General features: G+C 39.6%; 1 protein-coding gene across 2 annotated transcripts in view; it reads right to left on the bottom strand.

Annotated features, from left to right (window-relative positions):
• The window catches only part of USP24 (ubiquitin specific peptidase 24), a 149,177-nt gene that overhangs the window by 111,493 nt on the left and 23,186 nt on the right, over nt 1-14,498 (bottom strand). For both annotated transcript variants that reach the window (XM_074265835.1, XM_074265836.1), the window contains exon 2: nt 2,410-2,575. In XM_074265835.1, the coding sequence (XP_074121936.1) occupies nt 2,410-2,575 (166 nt within the window). The remainder of the gene's footprint in view (nt 1-2,409; nt 2,576-14,498) is intronic.

Here is a 14,498-nt window from a genome sequence, read left to right as displayed (position 1 = left end):
AATTATGTAACTGTAGAGCAAGAAAGAACTAATAGGAATCCACCAGTGCCCTTATTTATTCTACAGATAATACCTGTGGTGAGCACATTTGCATAGCACTTTATTCTTTATTAAACACTGTCTATCCTTTCCATAATAAAGAAAGGCAGAAAAAAGGTAACTTTCTCAAAGTTAAAAAGTCAGGTGTTGGCCAGTGTTTCTGATAAAGGCCTCATTTCTAAAATATATAGAGAACAGAATCCAATGTATACTACAAGTCATTCTCCAATTGATAAGTGATAAAAGGATATGAGCAGGCAGTTTTCAGACAGAGAAATTAAAACCAATTTTGGTCATATGAAAAAAAAATGTTCTAAATCTTTACTGAGAGATGATTGAGGCCAGTCCAATGATCTTGTGATGAAAAGAACCATCTATATCCAGAGAGAGGACTGTGGGAACTGAGTATGGACCACAACATAGCCTTTTCCCTCTTTTTGTTGTTGTTCTCTTTTGTTTTCTTCCTCATTTTTTTTCCTTTCTGATCTGATTTTTCTTGTGCAGCAAGATAACTGTAAAAATATGTATACACATATTGGATTTAACATACATTTTAACAGGTTTAACATATATTGGATTACTTGCCATCTAGGGGAGAGGGTGGGGAGAAAGAGGGGAAAATCTGAAACACAAGGTTTTGTAAGGGTCAGTGCTGAAAAATTATCCTGCATATGTTTTGAAAATAAAAAGCGTTTAAAAAAAAAAAAAAAGAGAATGGCTTTTTAAAAAAATCACTATTGATCAGAGAAATGCAAATTAAGACTTTGGGGTGCCACCTCACATCTCTCAGATTGGCTAAGATGACAGGAAAAGAAAATGTGCAGAAATATTTATGGCAGCCCTTTTTGGAGTAGCCCAAAACTGGAAACTGAGTGGATGCCCATCAGCTGGGGAACGGCTGAATAAATTATGATATATGAATGTTATGGAATATTATTGTTCTGTAAGAAATGACCAGCAGGAAGATTTCAAAGAGGCCTGGAGAGACTTACATGAAGTGATGCTGAGTGAAATGAGCAGAACCAGGAGATCATTGTATAACAACAAGATTATGTGATGATCAATCAACTCTGATGGATTTGGCTCTTAATTAATTCAAAGCAATTCTCATAGACCTGTGATGGAGAGAGCTATCCACAGCTAGAGGGAGAACTCTGGCGACTGAATATGGACCAAAGCACAGTATTTTTACTGTTCTTTGTTTTTTTTCTTTCTCCTAGTTTTTCCCTTTTGTTCTGATCTTTCTTCCACAATATGATTAATGTGGAAATATATTTGACATGATTGTATATTTGTACTCTATGTCAGATTGCTTACTGTCTTGAGGAAAAGGGAGGGAAGAAAGAAAGGGAGGCAGAAAAAAAGTAGAACGCAAATGAATGCTGAAAAGTATCTTTTTAATTATGGAAATGTTTAAGAACTGCACATGTTTAACATATACTGGATTTACTTGTTGTCTAGTGGAAGGGGTTAGGGGAAAGGAGGAAGAAAAAATTTGGAACACAAGATTTTGCAAAGATGAATGTTGAAAATTAGGTTTGCATATATTTTGAAAATAAAAAGTTTAAAAAAAAAGAAAAGAAAAGTATCTTTTATATAATTGGAAAAGTAAAATACTACAGGGGAAGGCAGGGGAGAAGCAGCTGTTGGCAGCACCAGAAAGTGAATCCAATCATAGTAGTGCAGCTGGTAGAGCACTGAGTTGGGCACAGGGAGACCCAAGTTCGAATTCAGACACTCACTAGCCATATGACCTTGGGCAAGTCACGTAACCCTATTTGCTTCAGTTTTCTCAACTGTCAAATGAAAATTAGTGCAGCTCTCAAGATGGTTGTGAGGATTAACTGAGATAACATTTGTAGATTGCTTAGCACAGTGCCTGGCTCAAAGCTGGTGCTATAGAAATGTTTGTTCTGTTCCCTCCCCTTCCCTTTCTGTCCTGGCACCCTGAGGAAGGGGGAGGGGGGCATGAGCCCCGTCAGTCCCACCACCACTCCACCAGTACCTCCTCTCAGGTGCTTTGAGACGACCTAGCTGAGATGGTCCAAAAGCCTCACAAAGAGCAATACTAAGGAAGCTGCCCCATGGAGAGAGCACCAGCCCTGATTCCAGGTCAGTCCTTGGAGCCATCACCCAAGGGAGCATTACCTGGCACTTGCCTCTACCAGGGCTACAGCTCAACTTCCTCAATAGCCACTAAAGGCCCCTGATGGTTTTATCAATGTAAATATCTTCACAAAATATATAACCAGCCAATTTCCAAGGACCCCAAGGTCTTGCCTCCCTTGCTTTTCTGTTAGAACTTGTTATGTCATAAGATATGTCCCACCCTTCACCCTCCACCCCACGCCCCACACAGCAGAAACTCACCCAGCCTTGCAAGGCGGGCAGAAGCTATCAGGCATTTTCCCAATGATTCTTCCCGTTTGTAAGGTATGGACCAATGATCAGTCAAAACACGGCTTTCCAGTTCATATAAGTTGGTTGTAGGAAATTCAATATTGTCCCCAGAACAGTTGCCATTTTCATCATTCTTCTGAGAAAAAAAATTTAAAGAAAAAAGTTATATTAACTCAAATAAAATTTAAATTTTATGTAATATTTAACTTTCAAAATAAATGAGATAAAAATGATACAGAGGTACCTGTGAATTTTCCAGATGTCATTATTCATGAAAGCAATCACTATGGTTTCAATTACCATTAATATAGTTAAGGTCACTAACTGTTTTTTGAAACAATTCTCTTTTAAGCTGGTTGTTAATATGTAAAATTTCTTTCAATACCCACGCCAGTTCCTTTGAAAATCTAAGCAATGATTTCCAGTTTCATTATGAGTCACAAATCTCGGAGGTGAACAGAACATAAGAAAGAGGCTGTCTAATCCAATCTGTGCTGAGAGAAATATCCAGCCTGACTAGTGGTGGCTATTCAGTCTCTGCCGAGACTTTCAGTAAAGTGGAGCCCCCTGACTCCTGACCCGACCTACTCCTCTTTAAAAAAGTTAGCCAAAATTTGTCTCTTGGTAATTTCCTGGTCCTGCTCTATGGGGCCAAACAGAATCTAAAAAAAAAATCTTTCTTCCACATCCCTGATCTCCCATCTTCCTGGAGCCTTCCTTCTCCAGGCTCAAAAGCTGCAGTTCCTCCAAACAATCTTCACATGGCATAGCCTCGAGGCCTCGGCCACACTGATTTTCCTGAGAAGGCTTTCTTTATTCAGAACGCTCTTTCTGAACTCTGATGCCCAGAACAACATTTGGTATTCCAGCTGTGGACTAAACACAGCAAGAATACAGTAGGACTACTTCCTTCTAATACCTGAAAGTTTGGTCTCTCTTAATGAAGCTCAGGTTTTATGCTTCATAATGAATCTGTACACAGGGCCTTTTGACTCCAGGTCCATAACTCTATTCAAGATGCTATTGAATTAGTTGTTGGGTTATAAACTGGCTACTGAGCAAGTTGAAGAGGACAGGAAGCTAGAGCGATAGGAATGACTATCAATTAAGGAAATGAAGGTTAAATATCTCCAGAATAATCCTGTTCATCAAGGGAATCAAGCTTCAATTAAAAGAATTAAAATTATTTACATTCTCAAAAATTTATTTGCCCAAAGCATAAGGACAGGAATTGTCTCTGTCATTTCAAGGACACAGTAACTCTCGAACTTATACAGTAAATATCAGTAATGGGATCTAAACCTGGTTCTTCCTGTATTCAATACCAGCTCTCTATCAATTACATTACACTAGCTTTCCAAAAGACTCTAACAATATTTTCTCAGTGTAATTAAATATTTTTGTAAGACAACAATAATAGTTAGCAAATATATGGCCACAATAAAAATAATAGCTAACATTTATATAGCACCTAGTTTCAGTCATTGTGCAAAGTGCTTTCCAAATAATATTTCATATTGACTGATCTTCACAACAGCTCTACAAGAAAGGTGCTATTGTTATTCTTCATTATAGTCACACAGCTAGTAAAAGACTAAGGTAGAAGTTTTCATTCCATCTTCCTGACTCTAGGTCCTGCACTATTTGCTGTATCAATTTCACAGAGTGAAATACTGTGCCTTTCTAGTAATTTAAGATGAATTATTTCATCAAGCAATGTAAGCCTTTAAAAAAAAAAAAAAAGTATTTTAGAGAAATCCAGATGATAAGGAATACCTTTTTTGTTTCTTAGAAATCTGGACCTCTTTGAATCTATATTAAGTGAAGATGGATAAAATCTCTCTGGAAATCTAAAAATAGGGCATTAGCTGTAAACAAGTATACAAATACATAAAAGGAGATAACTTTAATGGAATACTTTGCAGGATTTTAAAAAACGATCTGATTTTCCATCAACCACTGGAAAGTACCTTAAACGGAAGTTTTCTTAAAGTAGACCAAAATGACCAAATTATGACAGTCCCTTTTTAAGAAGATATAAGCAATGGCAGGGTCAAACTTCACACAGCCTTTTTAAGGTGGCATTTTCCAGAGTTGGCACAATGTATCTGAATGGGATAAACCAAGGGAAGACCTCTCATAAGGATGTGACTCTGACCTATGTCCTAATTGTGACTTGAGACTTTGCAATAACAAGTTGTGCTATAGCCAAAAGCTGCAGATGTTCAATTATCTTGGATAAATTTACATTTCTCTCCTGTCATGCTGCCCCCTTTTCTTAATATTTAAGTACCTAATACTGTTATTGACTAGTACTTTTTTTTTTGTCTCTGAGGTACATTTCAATATTAGGATATAAGCCTGGACTCCCCTAGCCAAGGGGAAGAAAGATAAGAATGGTAATGGGGCTTCTATGTTCTAATCTTGGATTTTGCAGTTTGTGCTTTGCACTCCTGTTAGGAGCTGCTCTTTCTCCAGAGTAGTAAATCCTGGCTTTACTCTCCCACAGTAAATCCTTTTTTGCTTTTTACTTTAATTTTGGTACACACCTGATATTCATTCATGAAGTAAATAGGTATTTTGGAAGTCTTAAAAATGTAGCTAGAACTTGTTTTTTTTTCCTGTTCTTAAGAATATTTTGATTATCTGTGTTAAAATTTTTAATTTTGTTCCAAAATTCCTAGATAAATGGTGTCCATATAACGAACTTCACAAAGGAAATATCTGTATTTTACAATCTTCAACATACATTTCAAAAATACTCAGAACTTTATTACTAAGTCAGTCAACAAGCACTTATTGAGCATTTCCTCTCCAAAGAAACACAAAAACAATCTCTGCCCTCAAGAATTTCACATTCTGATGGGAGAGACAACATTAATATAATAGAAATAATCTAATCTCAGATTGGCAGTGAAGGCCTGGGAATGGCCTTCTGAAAGGGGAATTCGTGAAGGGATCTGGAAGATAGAAGGACATCCAAAAAGTAGAGGATCAGAGCATGCAAAGCATAGAGTTGGAAGACGGAGTTTGAGTGAGAGTGAGAGGATAGGATGCACACGTTGCTGTATTGTAAAGTATTACATGGAAGGGAGTTAGCTGTAACAAGATTGGAAAGGCAAGGTTATGAAGGGCTTTAAAAGTCACAGAGATTTTTGGAAGCCACGGAAATCTACTGAGCAATTAGCTTGGTGCCTTACACTTTATGAAGGCCACTTTGTCAACTAATGGGCAGATTAAATGGGGAGAGATTTAAAACAGAGAGGTCAGTGCAGTGGTGAGAAACTCATCAAGGTGGCAGTTGTCTGAGGAGAAAGGTGACCAATGTAAATGAAAGAGATCATGGAAGGAAAAATGAAAAGCACTGGCCACAGACGAGTATATGGAGTGAGTACAAGTGAGGAATCAAGGAGTCCAAGCCTGGGTGACTGGGGGGGGGGGGTGTCCTCTCCAGTAACAGCAAAATTAGGAAAAAGGGAGGGCTTAATAGTCAAACTAACTCCTGTTTTGGACTTGAGGTTGACATTCTCCAAGCTAAGAAGTAAGGAGAGGCTGGAGCTTAGGGAAGAGGTGAGAACTAGATAAACAGAACTGAGAATCTTCTGCAAGAAGAGGACAATTGGCTCCATGGAAGCCAAGTCATCACCAGTGAGATAATCTGGATGAAGAAGGAAAAAGGACAAGGACCAAATCTCAGGCCATGTCAGTTCAACAATGTCATGTTTCACAGGAGGTTGAGAAGGATGAGGACCGAGAAAAGATCATTAAAAGATAGCCATTAAGAGATCCCCAGTAATTTTGAAGAGAGTTTCAATTGGGTGACAGAGCTTAGAAGCCAGATGGCAGAGGGCTTAGAAGAAAATGAGAAGAGGAAGAAGATGGCTTTCTCAAAGATGAAAGGGAAAAGAGAGAAAGAAATAGTTAATGGGGATGATCAGATAAGTGAGAATTTCTTCAGCACAGAGAAGACAAGGGACATTTATGCAGAGGCAGAAAAGAAGCCAGTAGATATAGGAGATTAAAGACATGGGAATTACAGAACAGGCAATTTACTGGAAAAGACAAGTTAGATTGGGATCAGGCTGCAAATACAGGGGTTTGCTTTTTACCAAGGAGAAGGGCTATTTCTTTATGTGAGATTGTGTGAAGTGAAGAGATTAGGGATACTGAAAAGCCTGGCACAATTACTGACACATAGTAGGTGCTCAACAAATTCTTGTGGAATTAGGCTGAGGTAGAGAAATCAATCCCGAGGCAATAAGAACGAGTAGTTCAATACCACAGGAGTTGTCACTGACTGAATATGTGAGATGAGGAATGAGGAGCTGAGGATGAAGCAGCTAGGAAACTTGGCTAGGATGGTGGTGCCTCTGACAGAAATAGCCAAGTTGGAATTCAAGAGATAAGATAATGAATTCAACTTCAGCATAATAGTTTGAGATGCTTGTAGTTTCAGGCTCAGGGGGACCCTCAAACTGGTCAGTATTAGGATTCTGGACCAGGATCACTAGGTGTCTCAAAAGTATTTGTAGACTTAGACTATCTCCAAATCTAGAGGCAAAGGTTTTATGATGATGTTCCCCAGAGAGGACCCTTTATAGGAAAGGATTACTGTGCCAGATGCTTGCCTCAGAAAGTCAATTGGTCATAAAGGAATACTTACACAAAGTAACCTCAAGGTTGACATCTATCGCGTGTATTTACAGTATCTGTGGTCAGCTCAAAGCAGCTCTCTTTGTAACAAGATAAACATGCCAAGGCAAGAAATTAAACAAGAGACCACTTAGGGACAAGATAATGTCAGTATCCCTTACCAGGGACACGGCCTCCGGCTCGAGTCTATTCACCCCATTCATAGCACAAGCACATTAAACGTCCAATAGGTGGTTTGCAGGCCAGGAGCTCAGGAGAAAGGCTACAGCTGGATAGAGATCTGAGAGTCTTCAATAGCGAGAATATAATTAGACCCAAGGGAGCTGATGATTAGATAAACAGTCAGACAGCAAGAAAGAGTTCTAGGCCTGGGACCAGGAAGAACAGAGTTCAAATAGAAGTTCTGACACTTAGAACTGTGTGACGTGGGGCAAATACTTTACTCTGTTTACCTCAGTGTTCTCATCTGTAAAATGGAGGCAATAACAGCACCTAGTTCAAAAGGTTAAGAAAATCAAATGAGATTATAATTGTGAAATGCTTTATATACTGCCCAGTACACAGTAAGTGCTATGTAAATATTTCTATTATTGAGTATTAGACAATGAACTAAAGAAATAGGGAGAAAAAAAATCAAAGCAAGCATGAAGAAAGATTCTCTTCACCCAGATTAATTACATACTAATGATGGAAGAGAACTCATCTTAAAGGGGAAATAGAGTAAGTATTTACCTCAGTAGGGAGTAAATGGTCTGTTAAATTAAATGCTTGAAGACAAAGTACAGCCAAGCAAGATAAGGCCTAAACTGGCTTGTAAAAGTTCAGTGGTGCTGAGTCTCCCATGTAGAAAGAGAAATAAAGAAGGCCCAATTAGGAAGCAGGATGTGGATGATGTTTGAAGAAAGTGAACTGAGAAAAAGCAGTCAGATAACAAGAGACTAAGAGAAGGCAGTGTCAAAAACACCATCACAAAAAACCCTGAAACCACACAAGGAGTAACGGCCGAGCCAGAACTCCGAACTCTGTTCTCCCAGTGTAATGTTCTCTCTGCCAGACAACACCAATGTTTAAGTCACGTGGTTAGTCTAATCAGGCTGTGGCATTTTGTCCACAAAGAGTTAGCCAAGAAACCGTCCTTTTGGAAAGAGCCCGGCCCTGGGCACACCCAGATAAAGGAGACCTGCTTGCCCCCACACCTTGGAATGTTTGCCTTCCTTCTAGCCATTAAGCACCACAAGGAAGGGAAAGAAGTGAATGTGTTTAGTTTCCACTAAGTCAGAGAAATGAAAAGAAGTGAAACCCAAAGAGGGAAGGAAGCCGTAAATTAGATTAAGAAACTAGCTGGGAATTGTAAGTAGAGAGGCTGTCACCTCTGTAGTACTCAGTCAAGGGGAGATCAGAGAAGGGACTTGAGTTGGGGACAGGGAATCAATGATGGTGCTTGTGTGTTTCAAAGATAAGACACCAGCTCCTGCAAGAACTAAAATCTTTTCCTGACTTCATCAGAGAGTCTGTAAAATTCTTGGTAAGACACCTGTCTCTTACAGAACTTATAAACATCCTTAGTCCATTTCCCCCCCTGACTTAAAGGCATTTCAATAGTTTAAAAAACAGGTGAACAATATCAGCAGCTCTCTGGGTGTGGGCACCGACTGCAGTCAAGCTTAGTTCAGTTGTTGGAGCCAAAAAGAGTCACAGATAGTGAATCTTTTCTGGTGATAAGTTTCTCTAAAGTAAATCAAAATTAAAGAACATGAACTAAGTGTGAGAAGTTGGGTTAGATAATTGCTTATAAATATTTTTAAGGGATATCAGCTGGCAGAAGGAACTGTCCTGTTCTTTGGCCCCACAGGGAGGAGGACATGGACCAATGGGAGAAAATCGAAAAGTGGTGATTTAAGCTTGAGAACATAACAATCTCTTAACAATGGGAATAGTCCAAAAATACTTCAAAAGTGACTACTAGCTTGATAAAGTGGGTTCCTCCTCACTGAAGGAGTTCAAGCAAAGTCTGCCGGACTCGAAGTAGTTAAGCTGACAATGCAGAAAGATTCTTTCAGGCATGACTAGGTAGAGTTCCAATTCTGAGATTTCATTACATTCCAAGATAATACTTTAGGAAGACTTGTAGTGCCACAATTTGAGTGCCTCAAGACTACAAATACAAAATAGCTGCAAATTTTATTTGGAAAAGTTTCCTAGTGAGAAAACACTAAAATCATACCACAGGATTGCAAGTATACAACCTATATCAAATAGCTTACTATCTCAAGGAGAGAGAAGGAAAAGAAGGGAGGGAGAACATTTGGAACTCAATTTAAAAACAAAAAAATGAATGGTAGAAATTGTCTTGAGAAATTGTAACTTGGGGGGGGGAATAAAATATTATATTTTTTAAATGTTTCACATTTCATTACTAAAGAATCAGTATTTTATCCCAAAGTTGTAATAAAACCCAACAAGGAACATGGTAGAAAATGTAGTTTTCTGATTATGCGCAACATGCAAAACTGAATTTCTGAGTTCCCAATCACAATGAATGAAGGCACACTGGTAAAAATTTGAAATTTCATCTTTAGATCATTTTTGAAAAGTGCTTATCAAATAGGATAATATCAAATCATAGAAACAAACAAAAAATGAACTTAGAAATCATCCAGTCTCAATTTACTTTTCTACAAAAGAGGCATCTGAAGCCAGCAAAGTAAAAGTGATATGCCATGGTCATAGAGGGAGTCAGCTGTGGCAAAGGCAGTATTCAAACTCAGCACTACCAACCACAAAATTACAAATCTCTGTTCTGAATCCTGCCTCTTACTTAGAACATTAGTCAGAAGAGACCTAAAGGTCATATCATTTTGCAAATGAGGAAAGGACTCTACAAAGCGGACACAAACTGAGTAGTAGTCCTAACCCCAATCAGCCAAAGGATTTCTTAAACTGAATGTGTAAGACTCAGATATCCGGACTCCAAACCCAACATTACTACTCCATGATACCACAAATTTGTTCATTGGCATAAGACATACAGAAAAGCAAATCAGTCTCTTAATTCCATGTAAAACCTGATGATGGACATTCCATTTCCAGAAGGTTGATGGCTTCTGGAACTGGTTTAAAATTGTAGGATTAGGGGGGAAAAATGTAATCCACAGTGGGAAAGTGGCATAACAGGAAGGGTTAAAGGGCAAAAATCAAAACAGTAACCTGTCCCTGCCCCCTAAAGTAGGAACCATTATAGCAACTACTTTCTAGCTCAAAACAAATAAACAAACAAACAAACAAATAAATGAATGAATGAATGAATAAATCAAATAGTATTTGCAAATCACTTTGCAAAATTTACAATGCTATATAAATTCTAGATGTTGATCTAGTGTTCTTAGTCACTGCCCAGAGGACAACCATTCCTTTGGCAAATATACACACATGACAATTTAGGGTCTTTCTATGTACCATTTCTCTTGGTCACCAGGTTTAGAAGCCTCTTCTACATCCTCTCAGGACGCCCTTCTCTCCCACCGATCCCACTGCTCTGCTCACCCTCCTCAGCTGGATCTTCATCCAGGTCACACCCTTTAAATCTTGGCCACTTCTCCCTCTACACAATTTTATTTAATATCCCATCACAATGATCATTTCTGTGCTGATGATCCCAAACCCACTGACCCAGCCCTTACCTCTCTATTGACCTACTCTAGTACTGCATACTGGCCAGCCAAGCTGGACATCACCCCTCCACCTCTATTCAGCAAACTCCAGTGGTTCCCTATCATCTGGAAGATCAAATACAAAATCCTTTCTCGTTCAAAGCTCTTTCCTCACATCTCCCACTCCCACCTCCACCAGGCACTCTACAACTCAATGCCACCACCCCATGCTGCTCCTTTCGTTATAACAAGGACTATAGCCAGGGCATTTTCACTGGCTCTCTTTCCTTCCTGAGATCCTCCCCTTCCTCATCTCTTGGACAAGTCTGTAGGAGGGTTTTTTTTAGTTGAGACTGGTCCTGCTTATTTCCAACCCAGCCAGCCTACAGCTTGTTTTTCCACAGTTGTTTGACTATTATTCGTTTGTGAAGGCAGAGGACCATCTTTTTTGCTTCTTTTTGTAACCCTGCACTCCCCAGTTTAAGGAGAATTTTTCCTCCGACCCATAGGGAGCAATACATAAATGTTCTACCTATTCTTCAATTTGATTACCAAGTCCAAACCTCTCTAAGGCTCCAATAAGCTCCAATCTATCTCCAATTGCCTACAACTGGATGCCCTGTAAATATCAAACTCAACATGCCCCAAACTGAAGTCCTCTTTCTCCTCAAGGCCATCTCTCTTCTTACCATCCCTGTTACTGCCAAGGGTGCCACCATGCTCCAAGGCCCTGAAGCTCACAACTCAAATGTAACCCTTGATTCCAGATCCAATTTGTGGCCACTTGGAGACTGTCCCTACCAGTATTTTTCAGCAATCTTTCCTCTTAGGAAAGTGACACAGTCGAAATACATGACCCAAGGCAGTTTCAGATAGTTTTTCCTCTACCAAATCTTAGGCCCCTAAACTCATTAAGATGAGTCAGAACTCATCATGTAAGAAATTCAAAATAATTTTCTTACAAATACTTCCCAGTTCCTCAATCTACTCCCCAAACTTAGAAGTCCAGGACACCTCATCTCCATCCAGGGGCAATCACATAGTTGATTTTGCTATTCATTATCTGAAGTCTTCAGTATTCAAGAACTCTCTGGTTTTTTTGCAATCTGATCATCTTTTTTACTTTCCATCTCTAAGCTGCACTTCCACCTAGCTTCCTACTATCCTCACCTGAGACCTCACATTTCCCTCTCCCTCAGCATTCATCCAGGCTGATTACCATGTTGTATCTTCCCATCTCTTTCTCTCTATGGATTTCATTCTGCTCTCTGTGATTTCCAATTCTTGGTCCCAAGCCATCACTACTGTCTGATCATAATCTCCTTCATTACCACTTCTGACTCTTTAGTAAATCAGTTCATTAAAATGTGGCTTATTCTCCATTCTTGAATCTCTTTTTCGCCAATTCTGGATTACTTCCCCAAAAGCCTCCTTTGCTCCTACACACGTGATCCTAAAGAGAACTAAAGGAAATCCCAAAGCACTTGTAGTGGACTAAGTCCACTACAAACAGGCTGACTAATTTCCGCTCATTACTCCATTACTGCTCCTCCTCCCTAATGTCGTTGCCTCTCACACTTAATAAAGCAAAGCAAATATTCCAAATCTTTTCTTCTCTCCATTGTCTCTCACATCACTTCTTCCTTCTAACTCCAGCTTCTCTGCTTAGGATCTCACCCGATAATTCATTCCTCCAAATTGAAGCCATTTGACAAGAGCTCCCTCTTTTCTCTTCTTCCTTCTCTTCTCATTTCTCTTCCACTAACTCCTTTCCTCAGCCTGAGGACCAGGTGGCCAAAGCCAACTGTAATCCCATCTTCTCTAGCACACTGTGCCCTTCCCCAAGTAATTTTCAATGTTTCCTTATTTGATGCCTAATGTCCACCAAAACTCAGCTAGATTTGGCTTCCATATGCTGCTCTCAGCTTGTGCCACATGCAAAATAGCCATCTACACTTCCTGTCCTAGTACTCTCTTTTCCACGGCTTCAGACTTTATCAGTCCGCCAAAATTACTGATATCTCTTAACTGTCAAATTGAACACCCTCTTGATAATCCTCGACTTTCTTAACCTCTTGGCATCATTTGATCATTTTGATCACTTTCTCTTCCTGGGGTCTCTTCTCTCCATTAGTTTTCATCACCTTTCTATACCTATCTCAATTCTCTCCCTGTCTGACCACTCCTTAGCCTCCTTTGCTGGATTTTCAACCCTGTCAGGCCTATTAACCATGGCTGTCCCCCAAGGCTCGGTGCTAGGGCCTCTTTCCTATTTTCTGTTCATTCTCTTGGTATAAAAACTCCCATCTATTCAATTTTCTCTACACAGATGATTCCCAGATCTATTTATCCAACCCTAGAATCTCTCCTGAGCTACACCTTTGCATCACAAACTGTCAGTAAAGACATTCTGAAATGATGTCCAATAGGCATTTCAAAATCAAAGTCTCCAAAACAAAATGAATCCTCCAACTCATTCCCTTTTCTGAATTTCATTATCATCTTTCCTGTGTATACCCGAGAGGGCATCATTTGTTTGCTGTCATAATGGATGTCACTGTTTCCAAATCCTTTACAGCTGTCCTTTCTACATCACCAGGGTTAGGATGTTATGTCCCCGCAACTTGGTAGTTCTGATCCCTCCCTCCATACCAAAGAAGTCTGAATTTTTTTTTCCCCTTAAGTATTGTAATATAAAATTTAGGTCATAAGCTCTGGGTTATCTGCAAGCCTTAGTGTGTCATGTGCAGCTACTGCAGAATTCTCAAAAGATTCCCATTTAATAACTTATACCAGTCAGCAATATATCAAAGCTACTAAAGGGAAAAGTACAATGTGGAAGTCTTTCTCTACAGCAAGTCTCCCTTTTAGACAGCCACTCCCCTGGTCCAGATACTCGCTCTCTGAACGTAGTTTTCTAACAGGTCTCTTTGCCTTCCTCCCCACAGCTGTCAAAGTTGGACACAAGCATTTCATCAACCTTAGTAAGCTGGCAAAATTCCTTAATACAGCCAGAGTCACTTCTGGCGTGCAAAGCTCTTTACAATCCAATCCCTTCCTTCCCTCTTCAATCTTCTTACATTCTAATCTCTATGCACTCTCAATATTGTCCACACTGGATCCCACTCTGTCTGTGGTCTCTGCTATTCCCTTCCAACTCCCCATTCTAAGAAAGCCCAGGCTTCCTCTTCCACAGGACCTTTCCTTCTCCCCAGTGCTAGCCTCTCAAAGGGGGGGCACCTCCTCCCCATGTATATACTTTATGTTCTGATTTTTATTGTGTTTTCTCTTAGAATGGCAACTCTTTGAGGACAGAGACTTTTTACTTTTTTCTTTCTCTCTTCAAGGTTTAGTAATACCAGCACATAGTAAACCTTAAAGAATGATTGCTGATTGATAACTAGACTTGGATGACATCAAAAGAGGAAGCAATTGGTAAGGTCCCTGCTTTGTACATACAGATTAGTATCTTCTTTTTTTGAATTTTTTTCCCTGAGGCAATTGGGGTTAAGTGACTTGCCCAGGGTCACACAGCTAGGAAGTGTTACCAGATTAGTACTTTCTTTACAAAGGAAGAGTTTTGGGCGCTGAGAGCTTAAAGGACTGGTCCAGGATCCCTTGGCAGAGGTAGCATTAATTATATGAGGAGAGAAACATCCCTCAGAAGTAACAATAGCAAGCAGCTAAGAAACAAATCCCTTCCCTACAATGGGGAACAATATGGCAGAATGGGGGTCAGAAGCATTTTTACACAAT

Source organism: Sminthopsis crassicaudata, chromosome 4, assembly GCF_048593235.1.
Source record: "Sminthopsis crassicaudata isolate SCR6 chromosome 4, ASM4859323v1, whole genome shotgun sequence".
In the NCBI taxonomy this organism is placed as follows: Eukaryota; Metazoa; Chordata; class Mammalia; order Dasyuromorphia; family Dasyuridae; genus Sminthopsis; species Sminthopsis crassicaudata.
Note: the sequence above shows the minus strand (reverse complement) of the source record. Positions and strands in the feature narration are given on the sequence as shown.